This window comes from Bombus flavifrons, chromosome 5 (genome assembly GCF_040668555.2).
Source record: "Bombus flavifrons isolate JBK064 chromosome 5, iyBomFlav1_principal, whole genome shotgun sequence".
Lineage (NCBI taxonomy): Eukaryota > Metazoa > Arthropoda > Insecta > Hymenoptera > Apidae > Bombus > Bombus flavifrons.
Genome location: NC_138446.1, coordinates 3,561,558 through 3,589,492, shown reverse-complemented (window position 1 = coordinate 3,589,492; position 27,935 = coordinate 3,561,558). Strand labels below are relative to the sequence as shown.

The window sequence follows — 27,935 nt, the reverse complement described above, 5'->3', positions numbered from 1 at the left end:
GAAATTGATATAAATGAAGTGAATAAATAGGACGAATTAGAGACTTACCCAATCACATGTGGTACATCGATGGAGTGGGAAGACGCCCGCTTACGATCACCAGCCATATCGGCGAGTCTAGCGAAATCTGTATCCTGATCAGCCAGTCGGGCGCTCTTACGTGACTCGAGCAACCTGACCTCGTCTATACGTTTAGTCAGCCTCATCGTCTGCAACAAGATCAACGTACTCCCATAAGATGAAATGTCATACTCAAAATTTACACGTATTATAAAATTACCAGATGTTAGAAAGCAAACACTCTTTTTTCAATCTACGTACATATTGCTTGACTCTCGTTACCAACAACACATCGTAATCTATCATACTATAATAATTTTTAACAGTGACAACCGGATTGTCATATTCGATTCTCGGGAGAAAGTTTGGATTTTTGAGCGGCACGCGATTCCCACTTTCCCCCGATTCACCTGCGCCGGCCGGTTAATCGCGTCACGCCGGTGATTACTTCCTCGTAATTACTCGGCTTGCGAGCAGCATTCCTGACCAAGGAGCGAACTAGCCCCGAGAGATACGCGTTATTCATGCGCGAGTTACGTCAGCCTGTGTTTCCCGCATTCGCAATGTTTTATTTGCGTTTTCCTTCGCTTCCTCTTCGATACGACTCGACTTGTCTTCATCCACCAGAACAATCTGATATAATTATCAAACGAAACGTCGAACGATTTCCACGAGTTCTCGTGCGAACGATCTTGCTTTATGGATATTCGAGACACTTTTCAACCATTCACGTGGCTCGTTGATAGCTCGTGATATTTAGCCAAATTTCCATTCGATGATATATGACGTAGGTGATATTAGGTTGTCGGGAAAGTTTTTTTTGTTTCAAAAGATGATAATAGATGAACGACAATTTCTGTTTTATATTATTCTATTGAATTAGGTATAGTCTATTTCGTTATATTTCTATTATTATGTTCGTGCATAATTCAATAAACTAATATAAAACGAAAAACATTGCGCGTCTATTATTTCCTTATAAAACGAAAGAAACCTTTCGGACAACCTAATATTACTGTTCAAGTATAGGCGAAGAAGATGTTAAGGAAATCCTTGGAATCAACTTTTACTCGATTGAACAATGCGAATTAACCAGATAAAAAAGGAAATTGCAAAGGAAATATTATCTTAACGCAATTTCGAGTAACAGGTCGACTGATTTAATAAATTAACGCAATTGCACAATTGATGACGATCCAATGCACGTGCAAAACGAAAAGGTAATAAATCGAGCAAGTTACGCAAACGACGCAACCCATATGTTACCTTTCTAATCGCAATAAAACAAACAGAGGCCGGATATCATTTGAATAATTGCCAAGTTCGCGATTCCACTCGACTTAAAAATCTAGAAACTCGATAATAAGAGATAAAATGTACAGCCGTATTGCCAATCGCAAATTCCTCTGTAGACCGTTTAGATGAAAAATGGACGATGAAAGATGACCGGACTGAGGCATGATTCACATCCAACTTCTGTTGCGCTATCGCAGAACGAGGCTAATTTAAGCGATTTAGGCGAACAAATTTATTAAACGTAATCTTACGTAGTAGTTTTACTTTTCTTATTGTTTGTTCTTTCCACTATACGCGGCAGTGGACAAAAGCAAGTTCAAAGGATAAGCGGTAAGTGGAAATACCATAATCTTACAAAGAAAAAGCAAGATTGTATTTGGATAAAAGCAATGAAGAAGTACAAATATATTGACCAATGTTGGGCGGGTGGTGGTTTACCGAAGCGAGTTCCAATTAACGCGTCAAACGCATGGGAAACGCAAGCTAATTGATTGATATTAGACGTCGTAATAATAGATGAACAGGTACACGAACACGAGTTAACCCTACACGCGGGCCGGGAAACGAGATCGCCGGAACGATCAGCTCGTTTTTCCTCGAGAAAATGTATCAGTTGAAAAATACCAGTACTGTTAGGCGCATGATGGATACTCTCTTAATGAGAGCTCGCTTACTCGGAAATGTTTTCCATTCCTTTGGTTGCTCGGCAGGCGAGAAATTTGTATAAATGCTTTCTTGTATAATTACCTAGTAATTTTATCGATGATATTAATGACTTCACAAGTTTTGTAAGGTATACATTTCTGTTGCAGTAATTTCCTCTACACGCACACACACACACACAGGGTTTATTATATTATTCTTTTCTAATCTCTCTTACCAGTGATTTTTTCCAAATTTTCCGCTAATCGTTCCTTCGATCGACGTCCTATCGCGCAATATGAGAATTAAAAAAAAGAGAAACAATATATTAATTCTAAAATACGATAAAATAACTAGGTAACCGTAGTTTAGCTATGCAAGAACACGGAATTTAAAGGAAACTTGGTCAAAGTAATCGAACCACGACCACGAATGATCCAATGTTTAATGCACCATAATAAAAAGCGCATCTAAAGAGAAGAAGCAACACAATGAACGTGTAGAACGATCTGAAAATCCGAACACAGCGAGGAAATGGCTGCTCCATCTGTCGCGCAAAAGGAAGAAAGGGTCCGTGTATCCGGAAACGTTGAACTCCGCGCACGTATACGCGGCCACGCAGAAAACGATCGGAACCGAGCCAGCAAACAGTTTACCCGTGGCAACGTCGTCATTATATTCGCATTATCGTGCCTCTGGCCGGGCGACTTGCACAAATGCATCCACCGTACGAGCTGTCGAGCCCTTGGAAAAAGCATTCACCGGGTTTCCAGCCGATTCAAACGCGTGTATCTCGAACTTATTCGCTCGCACGCACTGCACGCGCTTGTAATTGTACGGAACGCGTGATACAGAGGCTGTGCAACTACCGTGCGATCAGCAGCCTCTCGCTACCGACCCACGACTCTATCTCCTCAAAAAATCGAAACCGCGAATTCCAAAACACCGCAAGTTCACAACCGATGTTTCGAATCGGAAGATCAGTTTCTTTGTTATTCTTAGTCAGCTTATTCAAAAAATGATATTTAAAAATAAATTCTTTGTAAGAAGAATGGGTGGATTTTGAGAACGTTTGAGAATTGGAATGGACTCGTGGGCAACCATGTTGGCGTTCCTCGAGTTCGTAGACAAGCAGATTTCTGTGCTTATACTTCAGTGATAATATATCGAGAAGAAATCAGGGTAAATATATTTTCATTGTATTTTTGGTTAACCTAAACGTGATACTGTATACAGTGGCTACAAAAGATATTGGCACATATGCGTATTTTTCACCAAATTTCCAATTATATTTACTTTGGATAAATATAACCGAGGATAAACACGGTTGATCTTCAGCCTTTTTGCCAGATATTATAATGCAGCGTTTCTTGCGCGAAAGTACTGCGTGTTAGTGGCGTTTAACCTTGTTCGAGAGAATTAGATTTGGTCTTGTGTCGATAGGTGCATTAACCGGTTAATGGCATACTAAATACTATGTGTATACAAATACAGGAAATTAATATCCGCGTTCGGTGTTGGCCGTGCGGCTACATTTACATCTTGGCTACTTTAAAATTCATCGACGATACGATTATCCCTTGGTTCCGAATGAAATTTAATGACCGGCCTGCCTGTTCAATGAAACCAACGATTTCAATTATCTTTTTTCTGCATTCTCTTGTAATCTCGTTTAAGCGTATAAAATTTTCCGCTTTTCTATTAAGGCGTTCATATATTTTTCAACTCAACATACAGATAAATACAGATATTACGCTTTAACTCTAACGATAGTATTTTTAAATAATCGTAGTGTTCTTAGAAAGAAGAAAGAAGCTTATTCACGAGGATATGTACATATATTCAAGAAAGTAGAACAATACTAAATCTATACAACCATAAACTTAGCATCCAGCGACCTAGAAATTCAACAAACTGTTGCGTGAAAACCCTTAAGCTACATATTCGTTTTCCCTCAACAACTGTATGCCAACCCAATAGATCCAAAATCTTTAAATGAAACAGCCATTGAAAGTTTTGACTGGTTCTAATTTGACGATCAAGCATTCTATTTTTCTTGTAAACGACAAGCCAAGTCTTTCGAACATCTTTTGGACTTCAATCGTGCGTGCGAGAGAAGTTAGTCCGAGCAACTAAAAAGATAAATTACGAGGCAAAAGGTTAATCATCCTCCAAATAAGAAAAACCGCCTTCCAATTTCCTCGATTCCTCGATCTATCAGCCAGTTGATGAAATGCCGCCCATAAACGGTAGCAAAGTATAATAATTCTAGGTTTTATTAGGGTTTGCGGGATCCATACGGGGTCTACTACCGGCTACATCGATATTTCCAGTCCGAAATCGGCCGATCCACCTCTGCGGAAGCCTCTTATATAATTTTAATCCGACCGGTAACCGGCAATGGGACGAGATAGGAATCACGCGCCGCTGAATTCGGCATGTAAATACGCCATGTAACGAATGTTACGCATGCCACCACGTTCCCACTCGAAATTCTCACTGTCGCGTTGCCCCACGCACACCGACTACCGTTAGAAATCAATTTCGAGCGTAAATTTGGACGGGTTGCTGTAATAAGCAGCCAGCTCCATTCTGTAGATATTTTTAGTAGAATATTCTATTTTGAAGAAAATACATATTTTATAAAAAGAAACAACTGAAAACGATAGATAGCTCACGATATAAAATTCTCTAATGGTTCGTTTCTGTAAGAGTGGAGAAAATTTGCACGATTCAAAACTTTCTATTTCTTAAACAAATTTTAAATTCAGTATACTGATAACAATTCTCTCTCTCTCTCTCTTTTTCTCTGTGATTTCACGTGTCACCGTATTCCATATAAAAATACAAATTTGCTGTCACACTCGCGTTTCTTGATTTTAGTAAAAAAAAGTAAAAGTTCAGTGAACAGAAAACGCACAACTTGTGCGATAACAGCGTATCAATTACAGATCATCGAAGCAAAGATTGCGTAAATTCGGAATCAATGACGAAGGTTAGTAGACAGAAATAAAGTCGTAAAGCGTAAAATGAGAGAAGAGAAAAAGCAAGCTTGTGCGTGAGGAAGACATTTTCCAAGTTGCAAGTACCAACTACCCTCGACTGTTAAAATACGTCTATACGTCTGTACATGCAGCTGGCAGACGCTTTTTCGAAGCTAATCTACGCGTAATTGAAGCTAATCTAGCCGAAAAACGCTCCGCTTTTTATTTTCATTTTTTATCGGTCAAACGTAGTTCGTTAATCGCTCCATCGTTCTACGGGCCTTCTCGTGAATGGAATATCTTTTCGCGAACGCGTGGTGGTAATCGACTAGAAGTTCGAGCTTTCAGTTGAACCAAACGGTCTATTGTGCAGGCGGCATTGAGTTTTGTGCGCTGGCCAAGGATAAGCGACAATTCCTGGAGGATTTAATGCTCGAATTTATGAATTAGGAGCTTCGTACACGTGTATATTGGGTGTTAAAAAGACACGATCCAAGATGTTTCGATCAAGAAGATACAAAATCAACGTATAATTACCTACACAAGTTCTTCGTATGCGTGATAGAAATGCCATCTTTCGATATTTCCGAACGAAATTAGGAAGACGTAGAAACAAGAAGTAGAAACAGTGTGAAATTCCAACTCGATCGAACCCGTATATAATCGCGTATAACTGTACTGCGCAGACGAATTTCGCGAGCATAAATCAGCAATCGTGAGCGTCGCGACACGCTCATGGGACCGCAACTACCGCGTTTCCCTACGCAGATTTAAGATTCCGCGTAATTGCAAAAGACTTCAACGTTTGATAACGAGCTGTTCCCTCGACCCGCGCCCCCTCAAACATGTTCACGCGGCATGGAACGTGTGCGTACATGCGAGAGAGGCGTTCAAGGCCGACCAGGCTGACACCGATTAAACATTAGGAAAGCGGAACGCGACGACGTCAGAGCCGAAGAAAATCTACGTCTATGAAGTTCTCGAGACTAGTTCCATTGGTTTAAAGCCTCCAGCTGAGTAAAATGTTTGCAAAAGTTGGCTAACGTGAATTTTAATCGGTGGAGCTACGAAGTGTACGAAGAATTGTGAACACTTGTGAATTGTGAACGTTCGAAGCAATGTTGCTGCAAGACGCAAGATTGCAAAATGGAGTAAATAAAAATTGTGGATATATAGGAATATTTTAAATAATCGTAGGTAGAAGTTAAAGTTGTTAGAAATTGTCGTTCGATAGTAGTAGCAGTAGTAACAGTAGTAGATTTGATAGCAAATCGTGAATGGTATAAGAAATTTAAATATATGGAGATGCATATAATGGACGTGATATGGAAAAATATATAAAACATGCAAAGCAGTTATTATAATACTTAAAGGATGAAGCAAAATATTTTTAGTTGCATCGGCGAAAATGTCAATTGCCACGGACCTCTCCTACTGCCTTTTAATAACATCAATGTTGTTAACCGTGGCTACAAATTGTTCAAAACGTTCACATTTCTCTTGACGGTATCACAAATAAATTCAACCAGCAATCAAGAGTCGTTTAACAGGGCAGTATTTAAAAGTGTCATTGCAATAAACAGAATCCTACTACGTTCATTCGCTGCAGTCTATTTCAGTTTCGACGAAAACTTTTGCGAACGTTCCGGAGTACAGAAATACGGGTTTGGTGGGTAGCCGCTTTAACACGGCCGATCTCTCGTTATCGAAAGTCGATATGCAAGGAGGAGGAGGAGGCCGGTCGGTCGGTTGCGGCCTTTTTTCCGCTTGAACTCTATCACCTTCGTAGCGGTGGCTTAAAGGCCAGCAGGAGGACGGAAGAACGTTCAAAGGTCATACGCAGACGACGATCAAAGGGGTCTGCCGTATGAGAACAGAAAGAAGCGTATCGAAGTGTACCGGGAAAACGTGGGAGCAGACAGGGAGGAAGAAAACCGAAGGAAAGGAGGAAATCTATTGAAAACGAGGAACGATAGTGGGGACAGCCGGCTGCAAGAGGAAGTACGCTCGAGGTCGCTATGCTCTCTGGCCGTGAGCCACGTGCGCTGCACTCGACCGCACTTTCACCGTCCACTTTCAAATTTCTCCCCCTCCTGTGCCCGCGATTTTTCTCCTCCGCGCGTTCCACGGCTCTATCCAGGCTTATCTGAAACAGGATAGAAGACGGTCTACCGTCCTATCTCTTTCCATTCATCGCAGTTTTGGCCCGACGCGACGCGACCAAGGGATTTCGACGTCGTCGTGCAAGAAGTCGTCGACCTTTTCACGGTTCCAAGACCGAATTCTTACGCGAAGGATCGTCGCCTTCCTCCTGCGTGCATACCACAATATGACGCATTTGTTGTATATACAGGGCGTTTCACAATTTGGGGATACATTTTCAAGGAAAGAAAAATGTTCGATACGATGTACACAGGCTCGCGAAAGTACTCGAACGCTTGTGAATAACTTGTATGGAGATGTATACGTTTCATATTCAAACGAAAAAGTTTATTATCGCGGATATTAACCGAGCATGAATTTTTATTGTCTCTTTTTAAGTTAAGTACTTCAGCGTCTTTAAAAAGAAATCGTAGTTTACCGCATCAAGAGGCTCGCCGTACGACCTTTGGCCGATTTAGCTGCTTTAACCGCGTAATAGTAAACACCAATTAATTTTGTGATTTTTACAGTTTACAATCCTTCTTCGGGTACAATATTAATAAACAACATCCTCATCATCGCGAACGATATTAACCGAATTGCATACTAAATGATTATATATCTACGAATAATAACAAGAACAGCAACATTGATAATGATAATAACGATAATAATTTTATTATATTATTTTATTTTATTAATGATTTTATTTAAGTTGCTAAAAAGTGGAATCTGTTTTTGTTTTGATACACAAGATCTGTATGCCAATTTTTCTCCAATCCTCTGTATCCGAATATTTGAAGAGATCTGTATACGCGTGCGAGCATCGGTTGCCGGCTTTGAAAACACAGTTGCGTAACAATTCGTTAGATAACTAGACACGAAACTCGTGGCTCGTGACGTCGCGAGACTCGATTCGCTGCGAAAAATTTCTCGAACACGGTACGGAGCAAGTGTGCCTGATAGAGGAGGAATTCTGAATTAAAACTTCGCAGCAGGTCGGTTTTAAGCGTGCGTTTGGTATTGACATTGATTCTCTTCCTGTGACAAGAATTCTGAATACTTCGATTTAATGTACGAGCATGCGTATAATGTGTTTTGTGAAATATCGTCACTGAGATTTATTGGAAACGACGTTTCTCGATTCTTCTTATCGTGCATCGTGTTTGTATTATATACCGCGATGATTGATATTATTTCTTCCGGAATATAAAATGACGACCGAAAGAAAAGGCGAGCGCCCTTCCGTCAGGCAATTCCCTTATTCGAGCAACTTTATCTTCTTATTAGATCGGACACTGAAAGTTCCACTGTACTACGTTGCATTGTATGTGACGTAGTGTTAGTAGTAATGCAAAGTAAAAAATTGTTCAACATACACTCAAGACACGATAGTAACAGGTTTCACCTGTTATTCACAACTTCTATACTCTACTGCAACCAATTACACGCTTCATAAAATAAGAAATCCTGTTCCCAGTTAAAAAGCAATGGCTGCTAATTCGCATCGAACAAATCCAAAACGAAACTCTTTCCAAGCAAAATGACGTTCTAACTTATACACTCCTATTCATAAATATGAAAACATGTACGGTAGATGTGAGGGGAAATGAGGCAAATCTGGTAAATTATAGTAAATTATTACCAATGTTGATTCAATATGCTCGATATTGAATCCATATCCATTGCATTTTACGATTACTTGAAATTTTTGTATTCCATAAAAAAAGCAACCCACGTTGAACGAACCCAAACTCGATCAGATTTCCTCGAAACTACGGTAAAACATCAGCGATCGACATCGACCACTCGGCAATCGGAAAGAGAAATCACGCTTTTTATTCAGCTTGAAATTAATGAAATTAGGTGCAGTGAGCAGCGCGGAGAAATTTTTTTTCAGAATTTTATTCTCCCGGATCTCGCTCTACATCCCTACCTTCCTTCTTTCCATTTGCCACCAATTTCTTTCCTTTTCTTTTTTCTTTTTCTTCTTTTAATTGTATCGCGTCAACCCATTCCAGATACGAAGCAACGGGGATACAATCGAAACGAAATATTCTCGAAACGTTCTCGAGGGAATGACTCTCGTCGAACGACGAGCAGGACACGGTGGCTTGCATGGTTTGTGTTCACCGCGAAGTGGGAGGTTGCGAAACGCAATGTCGGGTGAAAGTGCATTAGCTTCATTTCACAAGGTACTCCGGTGCCGCGCTGCGGACGCCGAATTACTTGCCGGCAAAGAGTTTCGCGAACGAACGAACGAACGATCGTGTTGCAACCACGCGAACCGTTTTTGTTAGGCAACGAAATTCACTTGTGCAATGGAAAACGCGATCGGGATGGGTTTAGTAGGCTCGCTCGCTCGGCAGACTCGTTGCTACTCGCCACCGCTGCCGCTTTGAAATCTGTTACGTCGGTACAAACCCGTAATTCGTGGTTCGTTACTGTTCAATGGAATTTCCAGAAACGGTGGATGTCGTAAATGGAAGGGTAACGATGAATGGAAAAGTGAGAGGGATCGGGGAGAAAGGCAGAATGAAACGAACGGGAGCGCGGTGATTTGGTGAAGTTTAGCGAGTATGATGATACATGCTGCTCTCGTTAGCTAGGTTTTCATTTGAGCATGTCAGAAAGCAAACTGACAGTTGGTTCGATAAGCTCACTCGTTGCAGGAAAATGGCAAATAATAGTATATTTTGAATATAGGAAAACGAAACGAAAACTAAAACGAATATAGGATTTATAACATCGTAACTTTCATTCTGGTTGTTAATTTATGGACTTGATCAATGTGGCTTCTGAACAATGGTACGGTATTTTTTTGTTTCTTATATATGTCAGTCTTGTTAAATTTGGAAATTTGCAAATCTGAAAATTTGAAAGTTACGTATAACGAATATCTGGCGGGTATACTTTAAAATCAAATTATTCGTTTCACGATAACTTTATTTCAGCATTCGTTCGATTATTCGAGATCGATTCGATTACTGAGAAATGATTTGTTTAGACAAAAGTCACGTATGGAATTTCGCGGAAGTCGATTAATCGCGAGGCACGAATGTGCGACAAGATATATTCACGAATCACTATAGATGAGTTATTAACACAAGGCGAGGTCTATGTGGAAGTTGGATGTTACTACTTTAATAAACACTGTCACTTTTTAACGAGCTCAACACGAACAACTGTTGCACCACGAAACTGGTATTACATCAACGCATATTTACGTGAAACACACGAGTCATCGAAGTTCGATCGTGTTAGATCTTTAGATAATTACCAACAGATAATTACCAATTTCGAAGAGAAACAATTCGAACGAATTCTTTACGTCATCGAACTATCATTCTTCTCAGCTGTGTAACTATGGGCATAATTATTGTCATTTATTTCTTTGCAGGAACTGGTAACATTGATAAAGACCTGCGTTATTAGAGATTAAAAGGGTTCAGCTTGATTCAGAAAAAGGAATAGTTGATCAGTTTAGAAAATTTCGCCAAATACCATGGGTGAAATGCACGCCAGTAATATATATATATATATATATATATATATGTATATTTTTGCATGGTGACATTTTCAGCAAATGCTCGATGACCTTTAAGTGACATGTTAACATACTAAGCTAATAAGCAAAATGTATGAATATGAAATGTTTCCAATGATCAAGATTTAGCACGGATATTCAAAGTTACAGATATTTTATGAATAAAATCATAAGCTTCTTGGTGAGTAAATTAGCAGGATCAAAAAGAAAGATAAATCACAATTAAAACATGCTCCTCCTAATTCCTCACCAGTCTACTCATCTGTAATCATCGCGTTACTCCGTTTCCATTCGAAAAGTTTTCAAAAGTCCAAAATTTGTTGTATAATACAAATGACGTCGATAAACGAGAAGACATTGTTCAACGTGTGAAGAAACTCGATGACATGGAATTTAGTTTTTATCCTTATTGTTGTTCCGAAAATAGCGAATGTGGTCAAACTATCTTTTTAAAAGATTTTTTAAATTCTTCCCGTTATATATTCACAATGCTTTCCCTGCTATCTCTCTCTCTCTCTCTCTCTCTCTCTCTTCCAATTTTTTCAAAAGAATTAATCACGAAGAGAAGTATACGCAACGGCACGAAGAAGCGCAATTATTGCAAACATGTGGTCGCAACGCGGTGGTCCTGCCCGATGTCCGAATGTTTCGAAATCCGCATGATTGCGTACAACAGAGCCACTGTATTAGGTCGCTTTATCGAGCCACGGAATTCGCAATCGACTAACAAGCGAAACGTCTCAAATGAAAACACACCTGCGCACGCAGCCGTCTCCATGCCTATATATTACATTTTTTCCTCGCTGACCTCTCCTTATGTATAACGCGGCGTCGGTACCATTTTCGACGAGCTGTTAATCGCGATGGAACGCGAAATCGACGTGTCGGACATGCCGGCCAAGGCCTTTCCGGGTTTAGACGCGTATTCTGCAAGTGCTGGCCTCGTCGCGAAAACAGGAAAGGAAGGTCGCATTCCATCAAACAATGATAACTGTAAACGCGACTCCGACGAATAAAACGATACTCCCAGCAGATCATTTTGGTCGTTTTTGAGAGACCTTAAGTTTCTACGTGTTGAGTATGATAATATCAAGAACTGCAGTTTGGTTTCACGATGGGATACCTACGTCTGTAAGGTATTACGTTTATGCAATTTTCTTAGTGGTTCATAGACTGCGGATATTTATGCACTGATAGAAAATTGAACTGTGCAAAAATATCCAAAATTCGCAAAATATGCAAAAATGTACTGGGATCGTCCAAGTAACACGTGGATGAGCGGGCACAATGTGATTGCTTGTGATAAAATAGGAGAAAAATATAGAGTAAAATTTGTTTATTCTCGGCTTAGTTTTGGAGAAAAACGAATTTGAAAACTTATCAAGTATATGTGAACATGGCTAATTCCAAACTGGACAGGAATAAATAATCGACAAGAAGTCATTGTATGTGTGAAAATAAGTCGAAAATGTACAATACAATTTTTCTGTTTAGGGCTCCATCGACAAGAAAATGGATTTTGAACGTGTTTAGTTAAGAATTGGCTTCATAGGTGCGTACGATAAATTTTCAAATTTATTTTTCTCGCAAACCTTTTGTGAAACCTGTTTACGTGTTACTCGGTCGGATCTTGTATACAGTGACAAAATTAAGATACTTTGTAGTAGCCAATTTATAAATATTATAATCCATAAGAACTTGAATTTTCATAAATATTCACCGTCTGCTGACTTACTTCATTGGGAACGTCAATGGTACTACTGGGAAAACCAAAATTCTCTATAAAGTATGAACATAGAAAATTAAAATTTCGTTCAAACAACATCATTCGACAATCAGACGCGCACGTATTCTCGAATTCAACTAGCTGGCCAAGCCATAAATTAAACGTCAAGCAACGAGCTCGACATTCCTTAACAGTTGAGCTGTCGATAGCACGTAAGCCGCGATAAATCACCAATTAAATGTGGACACAACGATCAACGCCAATTAGCAGGGAGAAAGAAACAGGAATAGGTCGGTCCAGGTGGTACAATTTTCAGGATTTATCTCATAGATGATTCACGGACAACGAGTTGCTTGGTAGACCGTATCGCCTCGACTATTTATTCAGCGCACGATTCATCAACGATCCCACGCGTTTTCTGAAACGTAGGCGAAACCACTGAGCATTTTCTCAAGTAGCGCTGCAACGCGGTCTGTGGAAATAATTATCGAACACAGAGAATTCGCGGCAATAGAAGCGATTGAATAGAAGTGAATTCGTAGGAGCAACCGCTTCGACTTGTGTCGTCATTGTTACGCTAAGGCTATTATTCATAATCGCGCATAGTTTGAACACCTGCACGAACACCCTGGCTGCAATCACGAAAGGTCAACGCGAAACTAGTGTACACCTGTTTCTCGATAACCGTGAACGTTTCCACTCGAATCTCCAGTGGAACGAGCGTCGACAGCCTCGTGATTGACTTCTTGAATTATCGCGCACTGTATGATTACAATTGCGAAATGTTACTATGTTGCGCTGCATAGCAATTGTCATTCTTTTCGCTGTAAATGGCATATATAAATTGTTTCGAAAATCAGTTAGAAAATTTTCAATGCATTGATATCCCTATTTCCTGAAAATTTAATGTGGCATAAGAAGAAAATTTACATTCATGAAGGATAATGGTACGAAAGTCAACGAATTAAGCCAAAAATATCAACGTTTGTTTAACGAAAACACGCAAACAAAAACAATTCTCGAATGTCTCGTGATTTTAAAATGACTGGAACCAGATCGCGTCGATAAGTTTAGTATCTCGAGTATTGGCGTCTGAATATCAGTACTGCAAGAATTGTATGTTTTTCGTTGCACAGCTTTGTTTGCATCTGCTTATTTTTACGTGTACATTTACTACTCGAATGATTGACGTTATGTTATGGCTACATTCTCTATATAGTCATTCATAATTTGATAACTACTTAGAGTCGAGAAATTAATAGCGATCTAACAACAGAATCCAACAGAAATTGTTTTTAAATCTTCGTTTCAAAATGTAAATACACTTTCTATTTTATTCGAAATTAAACTATAGATTGATTATCGAAATTGAAATTGACTTTCATCTTTCCAATTATATTCATAAAAGTATCTTCATAAAACTATACATATTAAAAATATACATAATAATATACACATAATATTGTATATATAAATAAATAAATATAATTAATCTTCCGTCGTCTCGATTAACCAGCACAGCAACTAATTTACTTTTTCTCGGAAAACGAGAAACACGAAAGCTACCAGCGTTTTGTACCACGAGACACGAGTACAAAAGCGGCTTTTTCACAATTTTTTTCATCGATCTCTGGCGAGAACGCGAAATTAAAGCCTGCTACGTAAGTTCAGCGACTGCGAATCGAGCCGGCAACCACCGTTTAGTAGTTCTCGGTGTTCCATTCATCACCGATTTGGGCAATCTTAGTCGCGGACACAGCAGGAGAACAAGTTCCGCAGCAACTGGCCACGTTCGCGAAACCATGACCTCGATCGAAGAATGCGACGAGATTCGGTCCGTCTAACGGGATACGTAAAATTCAATCGAGGGCCAAGCTTAGCACCATGCTACTTAACGTATTTCATCCGGTGACTGGCTGAAAAAAAAGAAAATACCGAAGGAAAAGAAACGAGAAGGAAGAAATAAACGGTGTTGGATGTCTCGAGATTGCACATCTTCGAGGGTTCCGTTAAGCAACAGAAAATTCGAGAAATTGCACTCGATCGCTACATCGTGGGATAGCCTTCGCGAGAAAAGCAAAACTGGATGAAGGACAGCTGGAATATGTCGGTTCGATGGGGGAAAACGATGTTTTATCCTCGAATGAGACAACGGCAGAAGCTCCACGAGGCTCGCTGTAATCTCGTTAGTTATGCGTCACTCAATGTCGAGCTTAACCCTGGAATGCTAACCTTCGATGTTCTTTTTTTTTTGGACAATAGGATTTAGCATAACGACCGAACATCGTCGAGCGTATTGAAACGGGCAGAGAACTTCCAATGGCAGGATCAAGCTAATTTTTTTCTGTGGATTAGAATTGTTATACTTTCATTAGAGAATATGCGATGGTCGTCATATGGTATTATACAAAAAATGACCGATGTCAGCTCACAGACAAAAATCAAAAGTTCAATCATAGAGCCTCTCGATAACGAACGACCAATTTCATTCTTCCCCGATCAAACCCATCATCCATAAAAAGCGTGACTAATGAAAAATATTAAAAACACCGCTTCGAGATAACGAGCACAGGGTCAGAGCTAAATTCCTTGCAAAACGACGTCCAGGGATTGATCAACGTGTGAGTGAGTGAAAAATTGAAACGGTGAATTTATCCCTGTGGTTGTGGACCTTTCGCAAGATCCGGCAACGTTACGACTGATAATTTATCCCTGACGTCAGTTCTCGCAAGCGCCCTACCCCGAGCCAACGCAAGAAACTTCCAAGGAAATGTTGGGAAAGGTTCGTTCCGTCTGATGTCATCCATAATCGCTTCAATTTCGGAAATTACAATTCTCGATACAAATGACACAGACGTAGACCAAAAAGTACTTATGCGGTCGACTATACCTAAACTACTAAACTACCACACTACTGTAGACTACTATAAATAAATATTTGCATATGTAAAATAGATACAGTAAAATTGGATAAAAATATGAGAAAAAGTTACAAGTATTAGACTGCAGTAAAAATATTAAAAATACAGTACATACTACTAAATTACCACACTACTGTAGACTACTATAAATAAATATTTGCATATGTAAAATAGATACAGTAAAATTGGATAAAAATATGAGAAAAAGTTACAAATATTAGGCTGCAGTAAAAATATTAAAGATACAATAGAACTCTGAAGTTTTTCAACAAATATAATAGGTAGATAGGTGTTGCAATATTTATGGTAATATACCGTTTACTATTTTTAGAAAAAACTTCAAAAGAGCAATATGAGAGGCAAAAAGATGGAATCCCCGACGAAAAACGATAGGAATAAGTTTAACCTTAGATCCATCGATAAGGATTTGCATCACAGAAGACGCCTGATCATTATGATGAGTTAGAATGCGGCAGGCATTAGAAAAACAAGCGTTACGTCATACGAGGAAGGCTTCTCGGTTATTTTCGCGCGGCGTACACAGTATCTGTTTTCATATGGTGACGTGGATGTAACTTATTCTATCATAAGATGATTTTCGGTGCTAATGCACGAAATTTGCATCGTCGATACTGAAATACGTACGTCCGATTTATAAGAATCTGTCCATCTTCTTTCTTTCGTTTTTCCTTTCTTATTCCTTATTATTTTTATACCCACGGAGTTCCATCGATTCGATCGATCCACGGATCAAAAGCGAAAGTCGGCAACGACCTTTACTATGACCATCACGAAAAATTACGGGTCGGTGATTCAGTTCATCCGACATGCGCGTACCTTGCTACCAATGACAGCACCTTTTCCCACTTGGGATAACTCACGCTTTGTTTTCGTGTCATACAACCACTTCGCATCGCATTCCAATTGTCATTTTATGCTAACGAGTTTCGATGCGGTATGACAAAAGTATCAACTAATTTAATTACACCCGTGATTTAATTAGGCGCTTTCAATTCCAGAATAATTGCAACGGTTATCGCTCACTTTATATGTTTTTCTTTCTGATTTAAAATAAATGATAAATTAAAGAAGTGATATAACATGGAAAAAGTTGATGTACTTTTATCTACTACTGATAGCAAAAAGAAGAAAACCACTTGTTGAACTATGAAGAAAGAAGATTAATTATTGAATCAAGGATATTTATACAACGAACATCCTTTGTCTTCAGCTTTATCTCTCGAAGATAATGCAACAATGCAACACAAACTCTAGATTATAACTAGTGAAGAGGCTAGAGTAAATCACGTGTCGTTCAATTGTCGTCTAATTTTAAAATCAGAAGAATACAACGTTATGATCATTCGTTTATAATTTGCCAGAATATAGTGTAAACTAGCATTACATCTACTATAATGGTTGCAAATATAGTCAGTATCATTATCATCGATTACGAAATCGTTGCTTTAATCGACTTGAAAGAATAATATCTCGTACAAGAACGTGTTAATATTCATTAAATACCAGGATTGTAAGTACCATAAACATTCATTAAAAGTCGATCAATTTCCTCATCGGCATAAAGAAATATCATTGCAACAGTGAGGAATAAAGAAATTTTTCGTATAATTCATTCAAGTTCTATTTATAATAGGTACGTCAATGACAACAAGCAACAAATTGTTTCTCGCTATATGTTCTAAAAAATACTGCAATTTTCATAGATAAATAAAATAGTGAAATAAGTAATAAAACATATTGCTGATATACGCCTTTAATTCTTCATTAATTTATGCGTTTTAATAGAATTCACACGGTATTGCTACAAATCGATCGAAATCACCGACTATTTATAAACAGTAGTTACCGTGTACCCAATGAACCAGAAAATTACTAAAAAATTCCCCATAGATAAGCGCAATGAAAGAAACGATTTGAAGTCCAACCGGACCACAAAACAGAAACATCAGCGTACAACGTTCACCGATTGCAAAACCGTTAGCTCGCTCAACCTTAAAAATAAATGCACCTCGGCCACGGTCTAAGCGCCTGCATCTTCCATCATAAAACGTGTGCAGCGAGCTACGAGTTTCCTGCGAAACACCCGTAGTACTACGTCCATCGCATCAGTCTCGAAACGTTACGCAAGTGACGTCGAACAAGTGCAATCAGTTCCAGTAAACCGAGCTGCACCTTGGATGCCGTTCGAATCATCCGCAGCTTATCTAAAGGGAGCACGGAATCATCGTTCATCTGGCCACTATCTTTCGTGACGGCACGCGTATTCTGTGATTCCTTTGTTTCGAACCGGCTGATTTATTCGCGATCCTTCGTCATCGACCGTTCTTACTAATGGCGCAACCGCGTAATCACGGTTCCACGTGCAGCCTGCACCTGAATGTGACTAAAACGTCTGCTGGGTAACCGGGCATGTAGGAATCTAGAAAAAACGACCGGCTCGAGGAACACGGGAAAGGACAAAGTCTGGTATTCGTTGGACGAGAGGGAATTGAGGTAGTTACTTGAAAATCGTTTTATGATTTTAGAATCTTTTAGATTTATGCTCAAAACGTTACCTGTAGTACGTAAGGTCTACTTAAAAGTGGTAGATGGATTTACGAGTGAAAATGTATGTGTAATATTAGCACGACTGCTATACGAGATTTATATTTTATCTATGTGTCACGATATTTTATAGAGATCTAGCACGCGTTATTCAAAGTTTTTTAGTCGATGGTATTGGTCTTATTGTAGCTATTCTAGAATCTCTGATTACGAAAGAATAATAATCGTATCGAATTGTCTGCACTTTGGTATCTAATTTCATTTTCTTTTCCATCTAATTTACTTTAATTTGCAATGTCTATTTTAGAATCACGATAGGACCAATGTATACTTAATCGAACTGCGTTAAAATTGAATTATAGAATTATAGTCCTCGGAGGATTGTTTTTGGTAATAATAGCCTCGTACCAGACAACGAATTAAATTACAAATAGCCTGTGCTGTTGATTAAATCTCAACATAAGTGATTAGTTGTGATCCTTTAACAGAATCGAAATTAACGAGCAATTACACTCTCATTGGAAAACGAGTAGATGCTCTGAAGCTTAAGGACTCCTCTTTTATTTATTTCAAGTAGAAGATTAGACATTGGCAAATTATAAAATTAAAGCAATCGAAATAAAACGAAGGAAATATTTGTAATCATTCGCGTAAACATACTCAATTCTCCTTACAAGCTTACTTTCAATTTGAAACACGTTCGTTCCTCTATTTGTCTTCGGTCTATCTAAAGATATGGTCAACAGGATAAGTCTAGACAAAGTTCGTCCGGTTTTCGTCGATGTCTTTGGGTTCAAAGTCGACTCAAAAATCCACACAATATAAATATAGGACAAAAGAGACACTCGTCGCGATAATTCGAGTCTCCAAGCGAAGAGCCGAACAAACTCGACTCGTTGTTTAAAACTGCGTGGGTTGCATCAGCTCTTTACGCGGCAACTGAATACAGAATCTCGAACTGAAGGAAATTAATATCGCCCCGACGTTAACGACCATAAATGAGAATCGATAGCGTTCCCATTAGCGAGATTTTTAAAGAGTTCTTTTTATTAGCAGAAGACCTAAAGACAAAGATCAATTCTTCGTCTTTCTATTTTTTCTTTTTTTTTTTTTTTTTTGTAAGAAAATGATGCTCCAAATCAATTACATATATTAAGAGTAACAAACTACGTATTTACCCGGCCATGTTGAGAATAGAAAAAGAAAGACGAAGAAACAGAGAAGATGAGCGCACATCTCGATGATGCAAAGTTCACGTAGATAATTCCTGTTTGTTCCGAGATCAAGGAAATGTTAGATAATTATATCGGCTGTAGTAACATGCTGCTGCGTGCTCCCTCGAACACAATGCCACGCGTGCACATGAAAATGCTTCCATGAAAACTGATTCTATGGAAAATTCATTGTCACAGAACACCGAATCCATGTTAACTTCACGTTACAACTTTGGCGTCTCTATCTGTCTCAGTCAACGAATTTTTATTTACCGTGGCCTTTAACAAAACTTATTCGAGATGCATAAACGAGGAATTAAATACGACAGCTATCCGAAGGAATTCATTACGGAAAAAGACGAATTTGTCAAAAATTGTTCTCGTGACACCAAGTGAAAAGACTCGCAAAAGATCTAAATTCAGTTCTCTAGTTAAATCTTTCTTAACTTTTACATTGAATTTCCCGAATTTTCCGAACAATGTAATACATGATTAAACGTATTCGTGTAAGTCGAAATAAAGCTTCATTGAAGATTCAAAAGGCTTAATAAAAAGGAAATGGCCTCCCTTGCGTCTGTAGACCGTGCCCCAGACTCTGCTTTTACGATTAGTTCAACTGCTAGGCAACCTTTACGCGTCTGCTCATTGACTGGCTGCAAAGTAAGCGTTCGTGTTCTGACACCGCGGGAATTCAGGACTATGCCCCCGGTCAAATTTAGTCTTGCCGAAATCTTAGTCAGCGACTCGGTCACAGGCTTCTCGCGCGACCGTTTTACGACTACCATCTTTTTGTCTCTTTCTCTCTCTCTTTCTCTCTCTCTCTGCTCCTCCTCAAATAGAGAAGGAAGCTTTTGTCGACCGAGCATAAACGTTATACGAGAATATGGGTTTATTCATAAAAGGGAACAGCCTGTCTGTCGGAGACACGAACGGTGAAATGGATATACGATAGCAATAAAAATAATGATAATTTCTCCAATTTCTTAAATTATTTTTATTTTCTATAAGAAAATACGGATTTGAAAAGCAAGAGAGATTTGCTAAATTCTTTTCATTCTGAATTCTTTGTTATTTTATTACACTGCCAAAGAATTAAGCCTATCTACAGCATAAGGAATTTGAAATTACAAGTACAAATTACAAGTTTAATAGATAAACATATTAAATTTTTACCTAATTTTTTTCAATCAGAGGCACTTTTTAATTAACTATAGTGAGCTGATACGAGTTAATAGATAAACATTAAATTTTTACCTACTTTTTTTCAATCAGAGGCACTTTTTAATTAACTATAGTGAGCTGATACGAGTAAATCACTAGTTGATACGTTCTATGCAAAGCAAACGTGACTATACTTTGACATTCCTGCTACACGTATAATGATAAAATTGAAGGTAAGAAGCTTCACTAACAGATAAACGATGTGTTCTTGGAAAGAGATACATGTTAATTAACTAGTTTACATTAACGTTAAAACGATAATTTCTGTTCTTTGATTGCAGAAAATAGAAATTTTTACGTTCTTATTAATGTTGAAAATAATTGAGCACGTTATGAAGTCATGCTAACGTAAAAGTGCAAAGAGTGTTAATATTATACTAAGCGTACTGGTGAAACGGTTCTTAAATAATAATGACAACACGTCTGCGGAAACAAATTTGCTTTAAGCGTGAAACATTTCTCAGGCTATAAATAGATAGACGAAAACCTTTTACACGTAAAGACAAACTTGAGGCACAAACAAAACCGTGGAAAGTTACGCGGTTCCTCTTTTGGTCGTAGGTACGATAAATTATTAAATTCTCAATATCTAATTGGAAACTTTATATTTTACTAAAAACAATTATTCCCGGAATAATAAAATTACATTGAAAAACCAGACTGGGATAATAAATTTATACTATTACTTTATTATTAATATGTTTATTATATGACTCGATTATTAAATAAATCCGTAATGCATCGTTTCATATCCAGAAACCTAATTGGTTACCAGATATCTGATTTCGACTAACAATTGAAAAAATGATCGTACGTAAATATTTCATTGTTTTGCTGAAACTTAGTCGATTCAAGCTGAACACAGAGTTTATCTAAAAGGTTCATTGCTAAAGCGTTTCCTTGCCTGCGCCATCTCAGCCACAGTTTAAAAGCGCAAGCCAGGTAACGGAAGTTTCCAGCTCGGTAATCGGAAATTTCGAAAACACTCCCGCCTCAACTTTTGAACTAATTTAGAAATCGAGATACGTACGAGTCTCGTTATTGTTATTGCTTTAAACGTGCTTGACGAGAAGACGAGATAATATTATTATACTGACAATCAATCTGGAAAAAGCGTGCGTCAGTGTGGCAATCAACAACGTCACCTTCATTTCCATACGTAATGTCGATTCATCGATACGATTCTTTATCGACGATAGATTGGTGAAAACTTGTCAAACGACGTTCCTGTTTATACGACCAACAAAATTTCTATCGAATTAATTGATAACACGCTCGTTCTACCAATTGACGCATTGCGATACATACAAAGGAGAACAAGATATCGAGACTGGTATCGTTTCAAAATATGATTAAGGTAGAACAGAAATATATACCTCTTTGTACTAGGTCATGACACACGAAATACGTATTTTTTCTTTTAGATTAAAATAAATATATATTAAGTTAAACAAATTTCGCTGTAAAAGTGTATTGGTTTTTAGGTAGAAATCTAGATTGATATCATGCGCAGCTTTGGCCAGACAGAATGACTGATTATAAGATTATAAGATTACAAAATATCAAATTATAAGATAAGAGGACGATTCGTATTTCGTGCGAATATAAATTCATCGGAATATTGGCAAACAGGATATTAAAAAATTTCAAGCAAAAACACACGGAACGAAGGATCATAAATCGATATTCAATTCTATTTTCTAAACTATCCGAAACATTCAAACGAATATTTCATTTGTGACAAACAAGTATAACATCGCCAAGAACAGGTATATACATATCCATTTGAGGCGGATATCCGAGCAAAAAGAGGTTCCCAAGAAAAAGGGCAGAACGATGAGAGCAAAGGGCAAATTTTATCGCAACAAAGGACGATACCTCCTTTCTAGCGAATGCATTCCTCGAGAACGCCACGATAGAGTCAGAGAAAATAGCAAACGTCCCTTTCGTTCTGTTAAGAAGAAAAGGTGAATGAAGAAAAATTTTGTCATAAAAAAAACTCACAAATATCAGTTGACCGGTTGATAAGGTTGTTACGAAAAAACAAAATAAAAAGAATAAAGTAAAGAAAGAAAGGAACAGCGACGGCGCATTCGAGCTGATTACTCGTAGCTTTAGATAAGATTTATACAAAAGACGGCCTTGGTAGATTTGATTGGAAGGAACGAAGACAATGATCTATGAAATCATATCTAGATTATCGACGAGAAGCGTGAACGAGGAAAATACCATATTGAAATATATCAATTTCTTATGATACGTTTCATATTAATTACGAGCTTGTTGGTGATAAAATGCGAAGGACGATAAAGATGCTGGAAATCGTTCCGCGATTCGATTCACAGTTTTTCGTTCGTTTCCCTGAGCTATGTCGTCACAACGAAGACGAACAACCGTCGACGAATTTTCGTAACGGGAATTATCTTGCTAAGATAAAGCATATATGTATCAATTTTTCACAACACACAAATGGTAGTTCAGGAAGCATCGAGATCGCCACGAAATAATTAGAAGTTTCTTATTACGAACAATACTATTGTATCAACTAAACAAGTAGAAGCGAAGAAGTTAATTTTATTCCAAAAATATATGTATTATACTTTAAGGCAAAAAACGTTTCGCAGATGAGAATTTTATGCAGATAAAAGATTATTCTAGTGGCTGCGAACTTTTTCATTATCAAATTTTTATCTCCTTCCGTTTTAAATAAATTAAAAGTCAATTTCGATTAAATAAACCGTCCAAGCGTTAAATAATTGTAATTTAGATAATCGAACCGTACTAGTTGTAATCTGTAGTCATAAAGAAGTTCGTAAAAAAATCCCAGTCTGTGGAATGGCTATTTCAATTAAATTTTATTCGACGACTTTATATATATATAGAGGAAAGTAGGCATTGAACTACACACTAGTTACACGAGGCTTTTTAACGATAAATAGCGAAACTTCTTTTATAACACGAAAAAAAACCCTTAATCTCTTCGTTGTATAAATAAAGTTATTGCCTGCATTGTACTATAATTTTTTACTTAACAATTTTGTGATAGATATTTTCAGCTAAGAAATTATTATAAATTCATATAAGAAATTATTATGTAGCAGAAATGGGTACTCAAGCATCAAATTGCCATTGGGATTAAACGAAGAAAACAACATCGATAAGAAAAATTACAAACAAATAGAGTCCAAAGATCCAACAAAAGTATTCCAGGAACTTCCTCAACAGCACTGCCAAAAGCGAAATCTCTATTGAGGGAAGCAGGAAACGGTTCCAGGAAAAATCAGTTCATTTACAATAAAAAATGAAAAAATATGTATAAAAGAGACCGATGCGATAGAGTTACTGCGAACAAGTTTCCTAAGAAGGACCGCAAACATTGAGTGGCCATTGAAACAAAGAGAGCTACCGTACAGAGGCTCGGTTATCAGCAGAAAACATTTTTCCTGGGTGTCGGGAACGATAACGTGGCCAGGCCACGTTCAGCACGAGTAAGAACAGTCGTGAGCGACTACAGGCAGCAGGAATCGTACACAGCTGCTGCCGGCCTGATTGTTCCTCCCGGTAGAACCGGCGATCGGTGTCACTGTGTCGAGCTATGCTACCGGTGACGTCACTGCTCAACACCGTCAACAGCCATCCCCTCTACAATCCTCGTAACGCTATTCACGACACTTGCTTACTTACGACACTGAATAAGGAACGAACGCCAGAGATTAGCAGCTGGCAGATAATGTTGCAGCGTGTATGCGAAAACCGGCTTTTTCTCGGTCGGACAACGAGCCACGCGGTTTCGTTGTCCCTAAGTGAAGTTCAGCTTCAGTAAAAAGACGTAGATCACCGTAAACGAGATCGAACAATGAGTCAGTTGGCTAAGAGTACAACTACGACCAGTTTAATGCTAATGGGTTTTGATCAACTGTCTTGGATAAAGTACAGCTGAAAACTGTGAATCTTAGTTTTTTATCCGAGGTAGCAAATTTTTCATGCTTGAATTCTCTACATTTTGTATACGATTTTCAATAGGTTTTTGAAATTAGTTTTGTAAATTTGAAACGTTAAGTCAAAGGGTAAAATTCGACACTGAACCATTTGACTAAGGAAGCAATTATAAGGACTGGAGAATGTGAATTATGAATGTGGTTTATATATTGTGCTAAATTTACGATTAGAGTATCAACTGAAGATTGGAATAGGGCTTATTTATGGTCTTCTCAACGCAACAATAAAAATTCTCACTATTCGAGTTCACGAATCATTCGACAGTTGTCAGAATTCTATCAGAGATAAAAATTTGAATCCATTCGCGAGCTCCATTTGAACACGCGATCTATCTCAAATAAATCGTGACGTTAAAACGCTGACAATCATGGGTGACGCCAGATCAGTAATTTCTCACTTGGTCCACAGCCTTAACGCTCTTGTCGACGGTTCTTCCTACTCTTCATGCGTCATTGTGCACGCATAACGTCACGGCCGCCCGTGGAAATTGACGCCACAGCTTTTGTTCGGATTTTACGAGCTTGGAAACAAAGGACTGCACTGCGATACCGACCTTAAATTTATCAACTGTATCACGATCATCGTGTAAATTCGCGAAACTGAACAGAGAACCATATCCAATGACATGCTCGAGAAGAAAACGTTCTTTCTGCTTCACGGTCTCGGATACGAAAGCTGAGACAAGAGACACGGACGGTTTCGGGGAACGAACTTTCTTTTTGGCCTAATTGGAGAAATTAATCTTTTTTTAAAGTGGAACACTTTATAATAAATATTTTCCTTTCTAATTAGATCACTATGAGAGTTCCATTATTGAAGTATTATTTATTTTGGGATAATAGGAGAAATTAAATGTTTTCGGAATAGTTGCGATATGAATATATGTATAAGTTACACAACGTATACATTATGAATAAACAATATCTATTTCCGTAAATTGCAAACAATTTTCAGTATACTCTGAATCTGTAAAGACTTCAAGACCAAACAAAACTGCACAACATTTCTACAAATTCGGAGTAAAATACTCAATGTAACACCTGCATTTCGATGATTATAGTTTGTGATGGCTTCGGTATTTCCGTCTTTCTTCTCTTTTAGTGTTCCCCGTTGAAGGAAGGCATGTACCAAAAAGCAGGTCACGCAACGGCGATAACGGTAATCCGTGCAGTCGTGGTGTAACGGCGTTCACGTGGAAAAGCAAACGAAGAAAAGTGTTTTGCTCGCTTACCCGTAGAATCGCGGCAAGACACGATTTATAATGACTGCGAACAGAGTAATGACCGCCTGGGTTTACCTTCGAGTCATCGTAGCTATTGCGACGACGGCAATTCGGAAATCCCGAGCTAAATTGTCTCTTCTAACCATAGTAGAATCGTATTAAATTAATCGTCAGATGAAGAGTTCACGGTGAATTACGAACTTCAATACGTGGAAACTATTTTCTTCGTATAATAGATGCTTAACAGGTGCTTTAAAGAGATGTAAATAGTTAAACCTCTAAAATTGAAATTGTGTTTGCTTCTAAACCAAAATATTAAAAATATATTGATATATGGAAAAGTAACTTCCAATATAACATGGCATTATATATATATGCTTAATCCAAATTCTGGTTTTGCTTCGTGTATTTAATCCTAGTTTTTTAAGTTGTATAGTTTCGCTTAATCTTAAAATGAAAGTATGTTATTAAAGTATGCTAGTAATGCAACTAATATCTTATGGTTGAAGAAAATCAGAGTAAACAAACACAAATCTTAAGTTAATTTTTGCAATCGCATCAGATAAGCGCTATTAAAAATGTAACAAAACCGATTTATAATTACTATCCACTCAACTACCTAAAGCCTGGCTCTATCCCTCTTCACCTCGGATAAAAAATATCAAACAAAGAAAGTTTATCGTTCAACCAGAGCTTACTCATTCATCGACTATGCCGTTATATATGTCGCTGTTCATCGAAACGACTACACAAACCTAAACTCACAGACATCCACGTATATATGCATGTACAAAACCTATTCGCATGCCCACGTACATATATGCATAAGAGAGTACTCGATCCAGTTCGTGGCGCGTTATCGAAAGGCGAGAGTGTCAACGTTCACCCGCGCGAAAGTGAAAATCTGGGGCTGCCGGTCGTAGCACAAGCGAGAGATACTACTACGTTTGTCGACTGTGTCGAGGCGGGCGGGAAAAGGCCGGCCCGCGGCGGTATCTAGGCTGCGACCCGGTTCGCGATATCATTTAGGTCATTGTGTTCAACCGGGTCCAGCAAAACCGGGTAAACGCTGCCCAATGGCGGCGCACGACGCGCCACACTGATCCTGCTCTCTGGCGCACACCTTTTCGACGCATGTGCGCGTAGTACGGTGTGAAGAAACGCGACTACTATATCGCTCTCTGCTCGCCGGCCGGGCTTCTCTTTATACACGGCGTGCGCGCGCTCGTTATATCACAGGCGACGTTGCGTAAAATGTACGCTGGCACACGCTCGTCTCTTCTGTTACACGGAGAGTATGTGGCCGCCTTTCGCCCCTCTCCTGGCCCCCTTTTAAACCTATCCCCCCGTTCCGCTGTGCGTTCTGCCCTCCTACGACTCCACTGCTACCTCCTTGTTCCGTCTCTTTACACGCGCCTTAACCAGCACCGCGTGAACGCGAACACGTTCCAAGCTTCTTGTTCTACGTAGCGAAAGTTTGTTTTCATTTTTAGTCTCCCTCCACCAAAACCGGTGGCCGACCGGCCCGCCATCGCCACCTGACTTTTCATCTGGCGTGCGCGCACATTAATACGCAGAATCATAGCGAACCGTAAGTGACTATGTGGTTGAGAGGATCGAGAATTCGAAAAAATAGGTGGTCTTTATCTGTTACAATTGGTTCTCACTTGGAAATCGATAGAATAGTTTACTCAAGAAATCTTTCCCAATTGAGGGAAAACGATATCCGATGGTAGATCGCATCGTCCCACGTGTTTCGAAACCTCTATAGATACCCACACGCGAGCGCCTTATTTTACAACAGAAGGGTGTAATCAGTATGTTTGTATTGATTATTCAATCAGTGGTCAGATCATCCAACTAATAATTGCCTATTTTATCTCCACCGTGTAAATAATTGAACACGCCTTATCTCGATCGTAGGAGTGACTTATTCAGCTGTCTCGTTAAATCATCTAAGTCCCCATATGCAATAAGGTATTTGGTAGTGTATGAAATAGAGTCGGTGATACGAAAGACCACCTATCTCCTGCCACATAGATGGAAGCGCGGTATACTGGAAAGTCATAAAGTAGCAAAAAATAAGAACGGCATAACGAGCACGTTCAATCAACGCCTTTATGCGGGAGAACTCTTCCTCCCGTTTTCCCAATACACCATCGCATTCGTGAGAGCCGACGGGATGTATGTATTGCACGCGCGTTTGCCACAGGGACGAACAGAACACGATACCTTTCCTGTGAATCTCGCGCGCGAGGAACGCAGCACGCGTTCGTGTGCACGATCGGTACCTTCTCGACCTACTTCTCTGAGAAAGGCCCGACCTCGCTTTTCTCTCTGTACAGCAGATACGCGCCACTTTTCCTCGCGTCCTCGTGCGTCCTATGCAGTATGGC

The 27,935-nt window shown here is 38.8% G+C and overlaps 1 protein-coding gene and 1 long non-coding RNA gene across 2 annotated transcripts in view; one reads left to right on the top strand and one right to left on the bottom strand.

Moving 5' to 3' along the window:
- Glut4EF (Glucose transporter 4 enhancer factor) overlaps positions 1–27,935 on the bottom strand; it is a 94,341-nt gene that overhangs the window by 57,971 nt on the left and 8,435 nt on the right. Inside the window, exon 2 of the mRNA XM_069114347.1 lies at positions 49–209. Coding sequence (XP_068970448.1) covers positions 49–209 — 161 coding nt within the window. The remainder of the gene's footprint in view (positions 1–48; positions 210–27,935) is intronic.
- On the top strand, positions 24,022–25,829 carry LOC138180460 (uncharacterized). The gene is made up of 2 exons (XR_011173313.1): positions 24,022–24,263; positions 24,726–25,829. It is a non-coding gene; the product is annotated as an uncharacterized LOC138180460 (long non-coding RNA).